Genomic DNA, 17632 nt, shown 5'->3' with positions numbered 1-17632 from the left:
GAACTTATGTTGATTTCTTGACATGGACCAAACCAACCCTACTCTATTTGTCATTGTCTCCTTAAGATAGATTGTTATGTGCATTCTTAACTTTGTCATCACTTATGCTTATTGCTCTTCATCATGTCATGTCACATTGGATAAAAGTACGGGATATGATTAAATCATGTCAAGGTAATTACTTGCTCTTATATATTGATCTTAGTTATCACATCTCATCTTTCCTTTTCATCATCCAACACATTATGTGAGTTCCTCTTCTTCTTCGTCCATGCTTAAATTATCTTGCACCATTACATGGTTGCACTTTGGTTCAGCTACCACAATGCCCATGTGTCTTCTTGATTTTTACTCTCCATGTCACAATCGTTGTACATTGTATATAGGCCTCCTATCCCATCAATTTGATGGTACACCTTAATTGTTTGTTTCATAAATATCCACTTTAGCGATTTAATCATGTCCCTCTCTAACCTTAATGTTCCCAAACCAAAATTGCTTTGTAATCTCACTTTACCCTACATGTCTTGATAATGGCTTAACACATCTTTGTGTATCCTTTGTTCATCCTTAATAACTCACTCTTTCTCTTTGCAAAATAATTTGGTATATTAAGAATATTCTGGTATTTTATGTGGGAATTTTATGATTCAATCCTTATAGTTATGTTTTTAACTCAATTATATTGCTCCTATCTCTTTATGTGTAAATTTAATTAAATCAATGATGTTATGAATTTGTTTATATTTTTTTAATTAAAATTGATGAATTTCTCTTTAATATTATAAATGTCATTATAACATATATATAATAGTTTTTTTCCCAAAAAAAAATTTGTCATTTCTTTTCAAAAATAGAAGGCAAATTGCATTTATTATCTGCATATTATTTTTACTAAGAAAAATGACTATTTGTATTTAAATATTAAATGTAAATTACACTTATTACCTACATGTTACACTTATTAAATATTGTAAATACTAAAAGAGCATTTGTAAAACCATACAAGTGTATACATTTTCCTCATAAATTAAAAAAATACCATTGATCTTATACACAATCTAAAAATATTTATTTATTTATTTTCTTTTTTGTAAGTTTGGTAGGACTACATCTTCATCGTGTCCAACTTTACACAATCTAAAAAGATTTATTTATTTATTTTCTTTTATTTAAATTTGGTAGGACTACATGTTCATCATGTCATCATGTCCAACTTCTCACTACGAGAGATAGCACAAGATTTGAACCCAAGACTTCCGATTCGTGAGACTTTATTTCCAAGATTTGAACCCAAGACTTCCGATTGGTGAGACTTTATTTCCACCACCATTACCAATTAAACTATCCAAAACAAACATTTATTTATTTATTTATTAAATTACAATATAATTTCTATTTTTTTAATAAAATTTATATAATTTATTTATTTATTTATTTTATAGATAAATTTTTTAAAAACACCTTCTAAAATTATAAATTCAATCAAATTTAAAAATAAATATACAAACATTATTACATAATAACACATTTTCTAATAAATAAAACAAAATAACCTTATTGGAAATATTAATCATATACATGCTTCAAAATGTTATAGATTCGCCCACGGGGGTTTGGATTGACGGTGAATGGGTGCGCTGTTAAGGCACTCCTTGCGATAGGTCACCAGTTCAAATCTCCCCTGGGTATGTAGGTTAGTCTTAATACAGAAAAAAAAAAAAAAAAATGTTATAGATTCAAAATGTCATCTTATATCACAGCCAAAACTAAATAATTGTCATGCATTTAAAAATATTTTTTTGTACAACTATAAAGATGCCTTTTTAAAGAATGCTTATACATTCCCAAAATTTTCTTATATAACAACAAATATATGCTATAAAGAATGCCTATATATAGCCAAAACTAAATAATTGTTATGCATTTAAAAATACTTTTCTCGTGCAACAATATAGATGTCCCTTTAAATAATTATTATACATTCCCCAACTTTTCTTATATAAGAACAAATATATGCTTTAAAGAATGGCTATATATATATTCAAAACCTTTTGTTATGGAAGAATAATTTAATCACCGACTTAATTTTTAATACAAATCCATGTTGTTGGCACTTTAATTGCAGAGGATCCAATGCCTTGAAGATAAATAAAGAAATTATTTTATATGAGAACAAAGTAATTCTTTTAGTTGAGGACAAAGTAACTCCTATAAAAGAAAATATTATTGGCTTTCAGCACAGAGTACCGCATATCAAAGACCATGTTATCTGAATAATAACATTCCGGGTAAAATATGGTGGACATTCCAAAAGACAAGATACATGAACACTCTCCTCTCCACGCCTCAAAACAAACAAAACAAAACAAAGCATCAAGATCAGTCCACGTAACACATGGGATTGGGCAGCTTGAATGTCCTCTCCCCAACAGAGCATCCAGTCAAATCGCTCCACTGATCACCAGAGTTCCCTCGGATTCTGAACCCATCTTGCTCAATCTTCAATCTCTTCTCACACTTATAAACCGCAGCGCTCTTCCCATAATCTTCCGGGTCCCTGCACCACAAATTGTCCATTGACCTCATTCACACAATGCTTTTCCATGCATTATTCAGACATTTTTATTTAAATCGCAGATTTTAAAAATATCTAAAAATTTCAGTACACAAAATGCATGTTAATCAAATTAATCTAGTTATTATATGTTTGATTCCAAAATATTCTCAAAATCTATAATCAAAATAATTTCAACAACATTACTCAGTTCAATTAAAAGTAAAAATTTTAGATTTCAAAATATTCCTAAAATCTATAATCAAAATACTTTGAACAACATTACTGAGCACAACAAAAATAAGACTCGAAACTTCCCAAAAAAGACATGGATGGTCCTAGTGATCACCTCAATAAAAGCGCCTTCCATGAATGATAACCAGCTCGGGCAAGATTCCTCTGAGTTGCATTCCTCGTAGTCATACCTGTCTGTCAATAGGAAGATCTTAAACCTTAATCCAAGCAGATGGGTGTATAATCTATAACTGGCAGGCAATGGAGGGGCCACTGCCAGAGCCGCCCACGCTATAAAAGAAGCATCGTCAATCCCCTCTCCTCTGCAAACCAAAGGTGAAGAGGAAGTAAAAATCATAAAAAAGTATGTTGAATTTGTAATTTGTTAGAATAATTTGGCCAAGGCTAAGATTAAATCGAGGGATTATAATTGTAATATTAAGGGTATATTTAACTATCTTAAATTTAACCAGAAAATATATCCAACAGAGTATGTCTAATTAGTCTAAAGCTAAATATACCGATAATATATCCAACCATTAGTAAACCAAACATACCTAATTCATTTTAACTGATAAACTACAAAAATCAAACCTACCAATAATATATCCAACCATCCATAAATCAAATATATCAGATTCATCTTACCCAATTGATGGGCTGCGAAATAAGCCAATCTTACCCAAATTGATGGGCTGCGAAATAAGCGAGATTCGAAAGGAGTGTCTCGTCCACGTCGAAAACCCAGGCGTCCTTCCCATCGCGTGAGAGTTTCAGAGTGTTAGCGTAGGCTATGGATTCGTGGGCTACCATGTGCGAGTCTTTCAAATATTGGCTTCCACTTCCGACCATATATTTTTTCACGTATTCCACGCCACTTCCGACCATATATTTTTTCATGTATTCCACGTATTGAGCAGGTATCACGGTCTAGGAGCGCAGAGTGTTTGTTTCTACACTGAACCTCCAGGCTTCGAAGTCCTGTTGCAGGGTCTCTTGCTTCACCTCCCACGTCTCCTCATGTCCCGTGGATTTCTCTGATATTACCTCGCTATAACTCTTGGTTGTGGGGGAGTGGATATTACTAGGATATCAGTTGCCCAAGAGCGAGGGTGAGTCATTGAAGACCAGGGTGCCAGTGGTGTTGGGTTGCAGAGCGCACATGAGATTCACATGGGTGTGGTGGTGGATGAGCGGAAGAGAAGCCATGGAAGATGAGGATTAGATCCTGGCAATGCTAAAATGGAAACCCATAATCCCAATATCCCAATGACAACGCTAAAATGAGTTTTCTCACCAGCAGAGGCAACGATAGCCAGAACCACCGCAATCACGATCAGCACCGAACTCGTCTGGAAGCTCATGCTAAGCAAAGAAACTATAACTGACCAAAGCTTCTTTCAATTTCAACAAAATATGGTAGCACGGGTTCTGAGATTCAAAATTCCAATCTGGAGCACCCTTTATACAATTCAAAATTTGGTGGAAATTAATATCAGATGGTAGATAGCATATGATACACGACATGCCATGATACACATGCCGCTGGTTTCAATGGGCATCAATACAAACAACGAGATGGATGATGGCATCATGCATATCTCCATCACTATGGAATCAGAATCTGTTAGCTGGAGAACGGAGCCGATGTCAGAACCCGTCTCCCAAGACTGTCCTTAGAGTCTCTTAAGAGGGCATTAATGGAGCAATAGAGTTGGAAATAGCTCTTGCCCACTTAAACCACATGCGACCAAACCAAAATAATTACAAACCATAAATGAATACGTGCCAACCGTTTAATGCAAAGGTTAAAGTTGGTTTATAATAACCAAAAGCATATATATATATATATATATATATATATATATATAGATCTAAAAATGTTTGGTTAAAAAAAAATATCAGGAGGTTTGTAAAACAGAAGTTTTGATATTTGTGTAGGGGCAAGATTTGAACTCCTAACCTCCTCCACAATAAATTAACCATTTACAAACTATGCCAAATCTATTCTTGGGTAACTCCACCAACCAATTTATTTAAGAACTCAGTGTTTGTAGCGCTGGGAGGAAAAGGACTGCACGAATTTCGAGACAAGAACGGACATGCAAATCGAAGCAATTTAATATTTTTTTAACGCAGGCACTGTGAATTTTGCAGGAGGGCAAAATTTTCAACTTCTCAGAAATTAACAAATTTTATATGGATTTTACAGCTCTTGTCGCCACGAACATGATGGCGCTATCTGTTTTTTCAATATGAGTTTTGCATCTTCCAGTCAATTCCAGAATGCACGCAGAACCATGATTTTAACGAACACAGGCCGCAGAACCATGAGCCATGAAATTTTCCCAAGGAGGTAAAATTTCACTTTGTCAGAATATGGTCAAGTTTATACTTGTTTTTCATGGTTTTTTGCAGGGATCCTAATGGTGAAATCAGATTTTACATCTGAGCAGTGGATTTTCAGCTCATCCCTGAAACAAAATCTTTGAGGAACTCTGAGGGAATCTAAAAGATTCCTTGAGCTCCGAATTTTCAAATTATCAGAATTCAGATTTTGGACAGTTCGTTTCAGCACTACTTGATGCCACAAATCTGATGGTGTATTCAGATTTGTATTTCTCCAATTTCTTCTTTTAGTCACTTTTCTAAGTGCTAGTGCATATGTCCATCTTCATGTGTGAACAGTCTTCTTCTTGCGATTGATGCTGTGAGATCGATGTTTCAGCAAGCTTCAACACTTTGATAGCCTTTGCTTCAGATGGCCCTTGGTGGTGAGGTATATGATGTGTTCATGTACTTCTTCTTTCTGCATTATGTTGTACAGATCCATGATTGATGTTGATGCAGGATCTTGTTTATTACATGTTGTCATGATTCCTTGCTTGATTTGATGCAGAATCTTTCTATGTGATGTACTTTCTGTCATAACTCTTTATGTTATGCTTTGAGATCCCTTGTTGTATGTTGTTGGGATACTCTTGTTGTCGTCATGCATGTGTTTTGCTTTGACATCCCTTTTGTGCCATGTTGGCGGGATGCGCACCATGCTTGTTTTTGTGTCATACTGATAGGAGTCTTTTGATTGAGAGTTCTAGTTGTGGAACATCTCTTAGAGCCACTCCTGCGTGAGGGCATTCTTCCTTATATGATCGAAACACCATCTTTGTGTACATCACCTTATTAACAACACATAATGCAACGGCCTACACCATCTTAACACCAGGGCCCAAAGACGTAGTCCCTCCTGGACGAACTCCGTTATCAATGGCTTTTGTTTTCTTGTGCTGATGATTTTTATGTTCCTCTTCCTTACAGTGTACAACTGTATTTGATAATGTTCTTTTAAAAAACAATTTTAACACATCACGAAAGTAAAAGGTCTTGGAAGGGTCCTTCTTCACACCTGGACATGGATCAAGTGGTATCAGAGCGGTCTTTATGTGTATGTGAATTGCAGTGTGAACAATGGAACCTGCAACGACAAAGAATGAAAGAGCAGTGTATAAGACCATGGTAAACATTTCCAAGAGAGTGGAAATCGTGTATGAAACTCTACAGAAAGAGACAGAGGAAAAGGAGCGATTGCAGCTTTAGTTGCAAGCCACAGAGAAGGCCATGGAAGAATTGAAGCAAAACAAACATAATCTTCAAACAGAGAATGATGAATTGAAGATGCGCCTACATGAAGAGAAAGAGGAAAAACAAAGTTTTCTACGACAGCTGCAAGCAAAGGACGAGGCCTTGGAAAAGTTGCAACGTGACTCATGTGAGGTAAAAAGTAGTTCTCCATCTTCATGTATGTTTCTTGATGATGATTTCGTTGTGTTTGAAAATCACACCACAGGAATTGGCTCCAAACTATTGAAGAGAATGGGGTATGAAGGAAAAGGCTTGGGCGTTAATGGCCAAGGCATTGTTAACCCCATCAAAGTAGAGGAATTACCCCGTCAAGCAGGACTTGGGTATGTCAGGAAAGAAGTTAGGGAATGCGCTAAGATAGTTAGCGTACCAACAACGACGAATGATGAGCAGTCCTCATTAGTTCTTTCCAAGTCGAAAGAGAAGGTAAAATATGTTGATTTCATTTCGATTTCATCTTATCATAGCATGATGTCTGTTGGAGATGTGGAGATCCCAGTTATAGGGACAAATATGAGGCTCCTTACAAAGACAAGGCACAAGGAGAAAGAACTTGGTGTTAATAACCAAGGCATCACTCAACCTTTGGAGGTTGTGCATGAGCATCGATTTGCAGGATCGAGATACACTAAAGGAGAGTGCTCAAAGGTGTCAGAGTCGTCCGAGACATCATCGAGGAAAGAGAATGATAGGAAAACATCCCCATCATCCCATGGCAGTTTCCATCACAGGGAGAGAGTCGAGGCAAGCTCTCATTGCCATGCTGACATCATAAACAACAAAGGAAGGTATAACCATTTTCGATCTTCGAATGTTCATTTTGGTTATGATCATGTTGTTAATGATAAACAAAGATTAAGGCATCCGAAAACATGCACCTTTTGTGGTTTACCTAACCATACCTTTTCTAAGTGTTGGAAAAGAATGGCAGCACTCATGAGGCGTGAAAGACCCTCTCAACAGCATGAAAAGAAACAGGTTAAGCAGATATGGAGGAAGAAATCCTACTGCAGTCATTGTGATAGAAATGGCCATCAAAGAGCCACTTGCTGGAAGCTCCATCCAGAGCAGCGCCTTAAAGACAAAGCATCGGTGCGTGAAGCAGGAAGAGCAGTTGTTCAACAAGCAAAACCACCTCAAGGAGGTGACCCATTCACATTGATCAGTGAAAAATGGTTTCTAGACATGTTGTCATTTCATGGTCATGCTTTTGTAAATCATTTGTTGCATTTTAAATTGTAAAAGTGATGATGTGTTTTCCATCACTTAGTCAGCAACAATGATGTCTGATCATGTTTTGAGTCGTATTTTGAGTTGCATGTTAAAACTCTGAAAGTGATGTTATGTTTCCATCACTTGTCAAAACAATAATGTTTGGCCTTATGAATGTAAATCATGTGTTGCAGTGATGATGTGTTTTCCATCACTTTTTGAAGCAACCATGATAGGTTGGCCTTGTTGTCATAGCTGGGGTATTACGTCCATCTTGTTGTAAACTTGACCACCGAGTATGTGTTATAAACTCGTGGCAAGTGTCGGGACGTTTGGGTCTTTAGTTTGGTCATGTCATTCAAATCATGTCATTTGCAAAAAATGTACTACAGGTTGCAAAAGTAGCAGGTGTCAGCTCGTCGCTCCGAAGAACAAAGGTGAAAGAGATAGAAGCGAGACCTTTTTAGGACGCTTGTGATGCAGACAGGGTACAGAGAAGTGACAAATTATTGTTCATGCTTTTGGAGGACCAAAAGCTCCCTAGTGGGGAGGATTCATCCAGGTGGCTCCAGAGAGACACACAGGACAAAGAGGGCTTATGAATGCTCAAAAATCAAAGTCATCAGAATGACTTCAACTCATGACCAGATCATAGATCTTGTCATCCTGATCGTGGAGGTGTGAACGGTTTGTCAAACTGAGCTCGTATGTGAAAAATAGAGCTCTTCAAAGTTTGACACGACAGTGGAAAGTGGGGCCCACAGTGTGCCACATGGCATCCCAGTGAGCGAGTGGGACCCACATGGTAGCCCATCAGTCATTGACACATGGCAGTCCATCATTGGCCTCCTAAACCTGCACAAGAAACAAAAAAAATCATTATTAAAAATCATACAACAAAAATTATTTTTAATATAGTTATTAAAACACCTATATATAAAAATAATTTAACAAATTCATATAAAAACAAAACTAAAATAACAAAAGTCATTAGGCCGATAGGCCTTCCTATTGAAACAGACTTTCGTCGTCTTTTTCAATCTCAGGTTGACACCTGGCATCCATATTCGGCGGGCTTCTGTTTATTCTCAGTGCCGAGAACTTCAGGGTTTCCGTCCGTTTGGTAGCATCTGTCGTGATTTCTGTTTATTCGCGCCGAGAACTTCCTGCTTTCTCTGACTCCGACCTCACATCTCTACACCGCCTTTGACCAGATTCCCTATGAACCCTTCGCTATATTAACAGATACGAGGGATCTACCAGCTCTCCAACCAACCCCCACCTCATTCTTTCTTCACCACTGATCTCGCCTTTGCTCTGTTCAGAGGTTTCAACAGTCTCGCCCGCCATGGCTCGCGTCCTCGCCATTGTTCTGAGCATTTTGTTTTTGCTGGCCGTATCTGTATCTGCTGCCAGGTCGTTTGAAGAAACGGGGTATATTGATATGGTCACTGACAAGATCCAGAACCTGGAGTCCAATTTCGTTAAAATCTTGGGAACCAATCCCAAGTCTCTACAGTTTGCGGAGTTCGCTGTCAGGTCTGTGATGTGATTTATTCAAATGGTTCTGATAGCTGAGATCTCTTCTTATCTTATCTGTGTCTGATTGGGTTTTCTAGCTTTGTGTTAGAATCGCATTCATGGCCGCCTTGTAGCATGTACTGTTGCAATATGAATGGGAATAGATAGTTATGTATGGGGGTATTGAAGAGGTCGGTTAAAAATTGCATTCAGTGAAAGTTTGTAATACTTTTCTTTCAATCTTGTGCAGATATGGCAAGAGGTACGATTCTGTCCATCAGCTTGTGCATAGATTCAATGTTTTTGTGAAGAACGTGGAGCTGATCGAGTCAAGAAACAGAATGAAGCTTCCTTATACTTTGGCAATAAATGGTAATTTCGCCCTCTTTTACAGTTGTTTGCATCTGTACTGAAAATCTGGATAATAGTCTTAAAATTGGCGACAATTAATCACATAGGCGTTGCTGAATCCCGTCGCAGTAGGATATTATTCATAGAAAAACGCGGAATGACTATGGGGGTTTTGAAGAGGTCGGTTAAAAATTGCATTCAGTGAAAGTTTGTAATACTTTTCTTTCAATCTTGTGCAGATATGGCAAGAGGTACGATTCTGTCCATCAGCTTGTGCATAGATTCAATGTTTTTGTGAAGAACGTGGAGCTGATCGAGTCAAGAAACAGAATGAAGCTTCCTTATACTTTGGCAATAAATGGTAATTTCGCCCTCTTTTACAGTTGTTTGCATCTGTACTGAAAATCTGGATAATAGTCTTAAAATTGGCGACAATTAATCACATAGGCGTTGCTGAATCCCGTCGCAGTAGGATATTATTCATAGAAAAACGCGGAATGACTATGGGGGTTTTTAAAGCCCCGGTCGTTAGGAGAGTAGGGGCTTTACGTGGCGCTTAATCAATTGAAGCGTCAGGAGCAGTAGAAAAGAATATTTTTGGGGCATTTCTCAGTTCCACTGGACAGGGAAGAAGGGCCTGTATATTCTCACAGCTGCCTATATGGACCAGCTGACACTTGGATAACTAATTTTGGTTGTATCTAAATGAATGGTTAATTCCTGCTTTCCTAAAACTCAGCTCAGCCCTTCCTTTTTCATGCAGGTACAGCTCTCTGTTTCCCAGGTTCCCAGGTTCTCAGAATTCCTCTGTTCTGTTTAAATTGCAGGTTAGTGCTCTCGAAAATGGGTAGGCTGAAAAAGAGCGCTCCAAGGTACAGATTAGCATCACTTGAGGTTTTATGGTGCATTTCAGTCCTCAAGAATACAGTGGCTCCAATGAAGGCAACAATCATAATCTGCAAAGAGAAATGGTTCCAGTAAGATATCCTTTAACCTTGTGCTGATGATTCTTATGTAAGATTAACATTTTCAAATAACGCATCAGTTATCTCAAATCAGACAAAATTATAGTCTGAAGCATCTCACCTGTACAGTTTTAAAGATATAAACAATTACCTGTTAGGTATTCTATTCCAAAACTTGTCTAACCTCCCTGGAATGTTACCATGCTCATCTCTAAACACCCCCTGCCCCGCAAGGCCTATATTGCCCTTGGATCTCCTATCAAAACATAATTTACTCAATGCAGAGCGACTCCAAGTCTGGATGCAGCCTGCCATTTATGCAAAAACTACTTTCCTGAATTGTAGAAGATTTTATAAGTAATTTTGAGATGATAATATATTAAGTTTGACTGAAGAAATGAAATAATTGAACTCGTTGACAATGTATAGTGTTTTACAAAATGGGCATGTCAATTGCGAGGACTTTTGCTCGCTGTACTGTTAATAATTATAAAATCATTCATAATGGTTTCTTTGACTGGAATTGTTGTGTAAAATTCTTCTCTGTTGTGGAATCAGGGATGGGTGCTACTTTGAACGCAGGCAAACCCAAGAAGGGTTCGATAGTAGCAGTATTTGGCCTGGGGGCTGTTGGGCTTGCTGTAAGTACTAATAACAAGTGCCCTCTTTATGTTCCACTGTATGCATATTAGTATATGTTGCAGTTTTAAAGTCCTCAAACCTTTTTCTAGGGACTATTCTGTTCACTTCCCCTACCTGCATTTTCATTGGGACCAATATGATGAGGGTAGAGTTTAATTATATGTTAGCCTTCTGACCCGAGTTTAACTACGCAGGCTTGTGAAGGTGCAAGAATTGCAGGAGCTGCTCGAATAATTGGAATCGATTTCAATAATGAGAGATATGAACGAGGTAATTGTATATTTCCCACTTCCATTATTGGAAAATCTGTGTACATATGTTGATATGTTGACTTGTAGAATTGCCTTTTTAACCCTTTCTTGTAATCTTTCCTTTCTCAGCAAAACAATTTGGAGTAACGGAATTTATAAACCCTAAAGAGTACGAAAAACCTATTCAGCAGGTACGTTGAGCTGCCCAAAATGATCATCAAACTCTCTCCCAGATCAGAGTATTGGTTGCTTTTGACTAGTGTGGTACTTTAGTACTTAGGTGGGGGAGATTTTAAGTTTTCGCATGGAGTGCACTCATTCACCATCCATTCAAAGCAGTGTAGACTCTTAATTTCCAAACACTTATAAAAAATGTTTACAGGTAATTGCGGAAAAAACTGATGGAGGGGTGGACTGCAGCGTCGAATGCACAGGGAGTATTGAGGCCATGGTTCAAGCTTTGGAATGCTGCCATGATGTACTAGCTCTTGGTTTCCTTTGGTTTAAGATACATCAATCATTTCAATTCTAAGTTGTAGCTTTAAAGTTTAAACTGATTGCTTCGATTTAATTAAGAAAATGCAGGCAATGCATATGTTTGATATCAGAGTTCTGTTTTTGCAGGGTTGGGGTGTAGCCGTTTTAACAGGGGTCCATCGTTCAGACACAATCTTTAAAACGAATCTTGTAAACTTTCTGAGCGAGAAAACGTTGAAAGGAACCTTCTTTGGAAATTATAAGCCTCGTACTGATTTGCCAGGCCTTGTAGAGATGTATTTGAATGGGGTAAGACTTCATAACATAGTTGTAACAGCTTATTCAAACCATAATTGTAGATAATACTGTGTGGTCATATTTCCCAGTTTTTTTTTTTTTTTTGTCCGTACCATGACGGGAGCAATCTATGCTTATCATATCTAATTAGAGTTATAATTACGGTTTTAATCTTTCCTTCCTTGATTGTTAAATTTGCAGGAGCTTGAATTGGATAAATTTGTTACAGACAAGGTTTCTTTTGCTGACATCAACAAGGCATTTGATCACATGCTTAAAGGAGAGGGTCTGAGAACTGTAATTAAAGTCATCCAGGATTAGTGACAAATATGAACACAGTTGGAATATCTCCAATGTTATGAAGGCATGCTGAACTATTTCAAACTGTTATGTGATTAATGTTGTGGCTTTTATGTGTAACTATGGTATGCAATTAAAGTCCCGGAAAGCATGTAAACAATTATAATAATTTTAGGGTAAGTATGATGTTTAAGTTTTGACATTGCTTCCAAAACAACCATCCAAAAGGTCATTACTATAATAGCTTGATTAGAAATAGATTGAATGAGAAGGTCCAGATGGGGTATTCAATCATCTCCATCCATCTGTTCTGCATCCTCAGTGCTTACTTGAACAATATATCAGCCTTCATATTTATCCCTTACAGACATGCTGAAAAGATAATGACATGGAATTTTTCCTTGCTTCTCTGATTCCGTCCAATGATGGGCCAGCTGCAAATTTTCCTGATTGAAATTTCCATTTGACCTCTCTGCAATGTGTTTGGAATCTCTTATCACCTGTAGACAATTTAAACCTTTCTCTATTGCTATTTTCAGAATCTACCAAAAAGCATAAAGTTTTGCTCTGTTGTTTGATCCATCTCCTACAGCTCTGCTTTGAAACTGATCTCGTAATTGTCTCTTAAAGTAATGCCTCATGATCCACAATAGCTGGGATTACCTTGACAAGCCTCGTTGAAATAACTCCACACTATTGTTATATATATATCTGGGGATCTTAGTATTATTTGTTTCTTTTCCTTTAAAGGTGGCTGTGTCCCTTAATATGCATATCTATTCTTGTGTCAAACTTGATTAGTAATAACATCTTTGTTTTGAATTCTTTTCATTTCTTGCTAGCCAAATAGCTTAAGTCACTGTACAAGGACAGTCTGATGCCCACATGTAGTTAATACAGAATGTATTTTGAAAACTAGGATTTAGCTTTGTAGTGCTTGAATCATCATTTCATGTTGGTTTTCATTTGTTAGTAGCCAGATCATTTCTCTTACAATATGATTGTAATATCTTTTGTTTCTCTTACAATATGATTGTAATATCTTTTGTTTCTCTTCTGTGGGAAATTTTGTACAGGAGTTCAAACAATGTATATAAATAGAAAGATGCAGAAAATGACAGTCAAATTTTGTACTCAGAATTATGACAAGAAAGCCCCTGCTGGGTTTGTGAGGAAAGAGAGCTTCAACACCAGTTCTGTCTCCAACCGCCAAGATGATCAGTACGCTACTAACATGTTTAGTGAAGAATTTCTGCTATTCTCTTGTAATCTATAGGCCCCCAAAGCTCCTCATAGATGAGAATATTTGCAGAATGTTAATATTGTTGTAAGTTTGTAGTAGTTGTGGAATGACTTACTTTTGTGCTGCTTCTCATCTTCAACAACAAGAGTTTCTGTGGTGAATAAGCAGAATCCATGTCCTGCCTTGTGAAGCAGCTCTCCACTGTGATAACGTTCTTTGTAATGTCTCTGATAAATCCTTTAGACTTCTATTTCATTCTGTAATATGATGGGATTCACTCTACAAGATTAGGGGATTCACTCTACAGAGTCCATGTCATACCTTCTGAATAAGCTCTCCACTTATGTTAATTTTCTCTGTAATGACCCTAATAAATCCTATATAATGAGATTTCATTTTGTAATATGATGGGATTTCACTCTACAAGATTGGTTTCAGTTTTACTTGTATTGTGGTATATGAAATTTCTCAGTTTTACTTGTAATAGGATGGGATTTCATTCTGTAATATCATGGGATTTCCCTCTGCAATATTTGCTACTAAATTTTACAATTCCAAATTAATAATCCTATCGGCCTCTCTTTGTACCTTTTGGGACAATTGCTAGTTTATATATTAACAAAAAAAATAAAAAGTTAATATATATCAAAAAAATGGTTATTGAAGTCAACGGATTGATATGGTCGTGGATTTTTAACATGAAAATGGTTATAAATGGTTTGCTATTAATAGGCCTCCAACCACCATACCTTAAACGCATCGTTAAATGCGATGACCGCCACCTCCATTAAAAAGTACGCCGACAGCGCTGATAGCAGCACAGGATTAAGGGACCGGCAGGGGTCGAACCAAGAAACTCTTATTTCATAGACCATAGAAAAGTAAATGTTGTCTGACATGTCAGGTATTTAGCTTTCGCCCTCTGAGTGACAGCACACGAATCGAGATAGCAGCCTGGAGAGAGAGGGCGAGAGCTAAATGCCTGGCATGTCAGGCAGCATTTACTTTTCTATGGTCTATGAAATAGGAGTTTCCGGGGTCGAACCGCTGGCCCACGTGGCCGGCCCCAAATACGCACAACTCCCATTTAATGCGGTGTACGCTTAAACCACGTGCGACCAAACCAAAACAAATACAAACCATAAATGAATACGCGGCAACCGTTTAATGCAAAGGTTAAAGTTGGTTTATAATAACCAAAAGCTATATATATATGCAGGTTAAAAATTTTTGGTTAAAAAAAAATATCGGGAGGTTTATAATGTAGAATTTTGATATTTGGGGAGGGGCAAGATTTGATAGTCTAACTTCTTCCACAAAAAATTAACCATTTACCAACTATGTCAAACCAATTTTTTGGTAATTCTACCAATCAAGTTATTTAAGAATTCAGTGTCTCACAGTGCTGGGAGGAGAAGGACAACACGAATTTCGAGACAGGAGCGGGGACGCAAATCGAGGTAGTTTAATAATTTTTTAATGTAGGAACCATGAATTTTGCAGAAGGGTAAAATTTTCAACTTCTCAGAAATTGACAAATTTTATATGGATTTTACACCTCTCATTGCCACAAACACGATGGTGCTATCCGTTTTTCAATCTAAGTTCTGCATCTTCCAGTCAATTCCAGAATGCACGCAAAACCATGATTTCAGCGAACACAGGCCGGAGAACCATGAGCCATGAAATTTTCCCGAGGTAAAATTTCACTTTGTCAGAATATGGTCAAGTTTATACTTGTTTTTCATGGTTTTCCACAGGGATCCTAATGGTGAAATCAGATTTGACATCTGAGCAGTGGATTTTCAGCTCATCCCTAAAACAAAATCTTTGAGGAATCCCGAGGGAATCTAAAAGATTCCTTGAGCTCTGAATTTTCAAATTCTCAGAATTTAGATTTTGGATAGTCGTTTCAGCACTACTCGATGCCACAAATCTGATGGTGTATTCAGATTTGTCTTTCTCTCATTTATTCTTTCAGTCACTTTTCTAAGTGCTAGTGCAGATGTCCATCTTCATGTGCAAACAGTCTTCTTCTTGCGATCGATGCTGTGAGATCAATGTTTCAACAAGCTTCAACACTTTGACAGCCTTTGCTTCAGATGGCCCTTAGTGGTGAGGTATATGATGTGTTCATGTACTTCTTCTTTCTGCATTATGTTGTACAGATCCATGATTGATGTTGATGCAGGATCTTGTTTATTACATGTTGTCATGATTCCTTGCTTGATTTGATGCAGAATCTTTCTATTGGATGTACTTTCTATCATAACTCTTTATGTTATGCTTTGATATCCCTTGTTGTATGTTGTTGGGATACTCTTGTTGTCATTCTGCATGAGTTTTGCTTTGACATCCCTTTTGTGCCATGTTGGTGGGATGCGCACCATGCTTGTTTTTGTGTCATACTGATAGGAGTCTTTTTGATTGAGAGTTCTAGTTGTGGAACATCTCTTAGAGCCACTCCTGAGTGAGAGCATTCTTCCTTGTATGATCGAGACACCATCTCTGTGTATATCACCTTATTGACAACACATAATGCAGCGGCCTACACCATCTTGACACCGAGGCCCAGAGACGTAGTCCCTCCTGGATGAACTCCGTTATCAACAACTTTTGTTTTCATGTGCTGATGATTTTTATGTTCCTCTTCCTTACAGTCTGTAGCTGTATTTGATAATGTTCTTTTAAAAAATCAATTTTAACACATCACGAAAGTAAAAGGTCTTGGAAGGGTCCTTCTTCACACCCGGCCCTGAATCAAGGAGAGATAGGAGGTAGTGATCACATAGAGGATATGTGTACTGTAGCAGCCCACAGGCCACAAGCATTACTTCTTTGTACGTGTAGCCATATTTCTAAATAGAGAAAGACAGTGAAGCGACCTCATCTTCCAACTGGGTTTTCTCCCGAAAGGGTTTCCTAGAGAGAATATCTTGTGTCTTATATGTGTGTGACATTATTTTATCATTCTCTATTTTTCTGCATAATTTCCATTTGCATGCATGCACTAATTATAGTAAAATCTACAGATTTAGAAATTAAATAAAACTGTAATAATGTAGAATCTCAGACTTTTAATATAATATTATCAGATATGTTGTAACGAACTATCCAGTGGAATATCCATGGAAGTTTATAGATCATTTGGTATCAGAGTGATTTTGTCTGGTTATTTTGTGGATATTGTAGGGATATAGATCAACAGGGTCGAAAATCGTAAAACCCTAATCATGGGTGACGAATCTGTAAAAGAACCTCGTGATCCTACAAAGGTGAGGTTTTTGTGGCTTGAACAACAAGTCGCGGATATAAATCATAATGTAAACCTCCTCATGGCAGCCCTAAGCAATAATCTGGTGTTATTTGGAGAAGATGGGGGTTCAAATGCAGAGAAAAATCAGAACAAGGATCAATAGATTGGGGGGACACAAAGAACCAAAGAAATCGGAAAAGATCAACCCATTTCGAGTGCCCTAAATCAATCCCTGTTCAAAATGGAATCAAAAGTTGATATCAAGTCATACCATGGCGAGATCGACACTCTGAAGTTGAACCACTAGTTGTAGCAACTGGAAGTTTATTTCAACGTTCATCAGATCGAGGAAGGGAAAAAGATCTCATTCGCACGATTGAAATAGAGGTCCATGCACTGACTTGGTGGGAGAGCCACGCATAAAACCTAAGGTTGGAGGGAGAACTTCCAGTGACTAAGTGGGAGGATTTCAAAACCCTCACTAAGTCACATTTTTATCCCATTGGGTACATGGAGGACCAATGGATCTAGTGGCATTACTTAAGGCAATGGTCGGGCCAAAGCATTTAGGAGTACACCACAAAATTAAGAAAGATGGCTATAATGCTAGGTATCTCTCCAAAGAACCCAAATGTACTGCTCAAGTATTTGGTGGGTCTGCACCACCATTTGTGTGAGCAAGTG

The 17632-nt window shown here is 37.5% G+C and overlaps 2 protein-coding genes and 1 pseudogene across 6 annotated transcripts; 2 read left to right on the top strand and 1 right to left on the bottom strand.

The window, feature by feature from the left end:
* Positions 1–2212: 2212 nt before the first annotated feature.
* LOC149202908 (acid phosphatase 1-like) lies at positions 2213–3706 on the bottom strand (annotated as a pseudogene).
* Positions 3707–8807: 5101 nt separating this feature from the next.
* On the top strand, positions 8808–10521 carry LOC149202907 (thiol protease aleurain-like). Of its 5 annotated transcripts, none has more exons than XR_016253584.1 (4): positions 8833–9184; positions 9417–9538; positions 9757–9878; positions 10345–10431. XR_016253584.1 is itself a non-coding variant. In XM_089400071.1 (3 exons), the coding sequence occupies exons 1-3, from the start codon at positions 8994–8996 to the stop codon at positions 10347–10349; spliced, it is 318 nt and encodes a 105-aa protein (XP_089256197.1). In that variant the 5' UTR covers positions 8808–8993; the 3' UTR covers positions 10350–10521. The 5 variants fall into 5 exon arrangements, 3 of the variants coding, with proteins under 3 accessions (XP_089256197.1, XP_089256196.1, XP_089256195.1); XR_016253585.1 differs by lacking the exon at positions 10345–10431 and adding an exon at positions 9987–10256; XM_089400071.1 differs by lacking the exon at positions 9417–9538 and having other exon boundaries at positions 8808–9184; positions 10345–10521.
* Positions 10522–10907: 386 nt separating this feature from the next.
* Positions 10908–13734, top strand: LOC149202906 (alcohol dehydrogenase class-P-like). Its single transcript, XM_089403292.1, has 7 exons — positions 10908–11123; positions 11319–11394; positions 11505–11566; positions 11758–11853; positions 12000–12161; positions 12351–12513; positions 13526–13734. The coding sequence occupies exons 1-6, from the start codon at positions 10923–10925 to the stop codon at positions 12468–12470; spliced, it is 717 nt and encodes a 238-aa protein (XP_089259418.1). The 5' UTR covers positions 10908–10922; the 3' UTR covers positions 12471–12513; positions 13526–13734.
* The last annotated feature ends 3898 nt before the right edge of the window (positions 13735–17632 follow it).

Source organism: Pinus tabuliformis, chromosome 2_1, assembly GCF_031772625.1.
Source record: "Pinus tabuliformis cultivar Carrire ecotype Pingquan chromosome 2_1, CPIR1, whole genome shotgun sequence".
Classification (NCBI taxonomy): domain Eukaryota; kingdom Viridiplantae; phylum Streptophyta; class Pinopsida; order Pinales; family Pinaceae; genus Pinus; species Pinus tabuliformis.
This window is presented reverse-complemented; position numbering and strand designations above follow the sequence as displayed.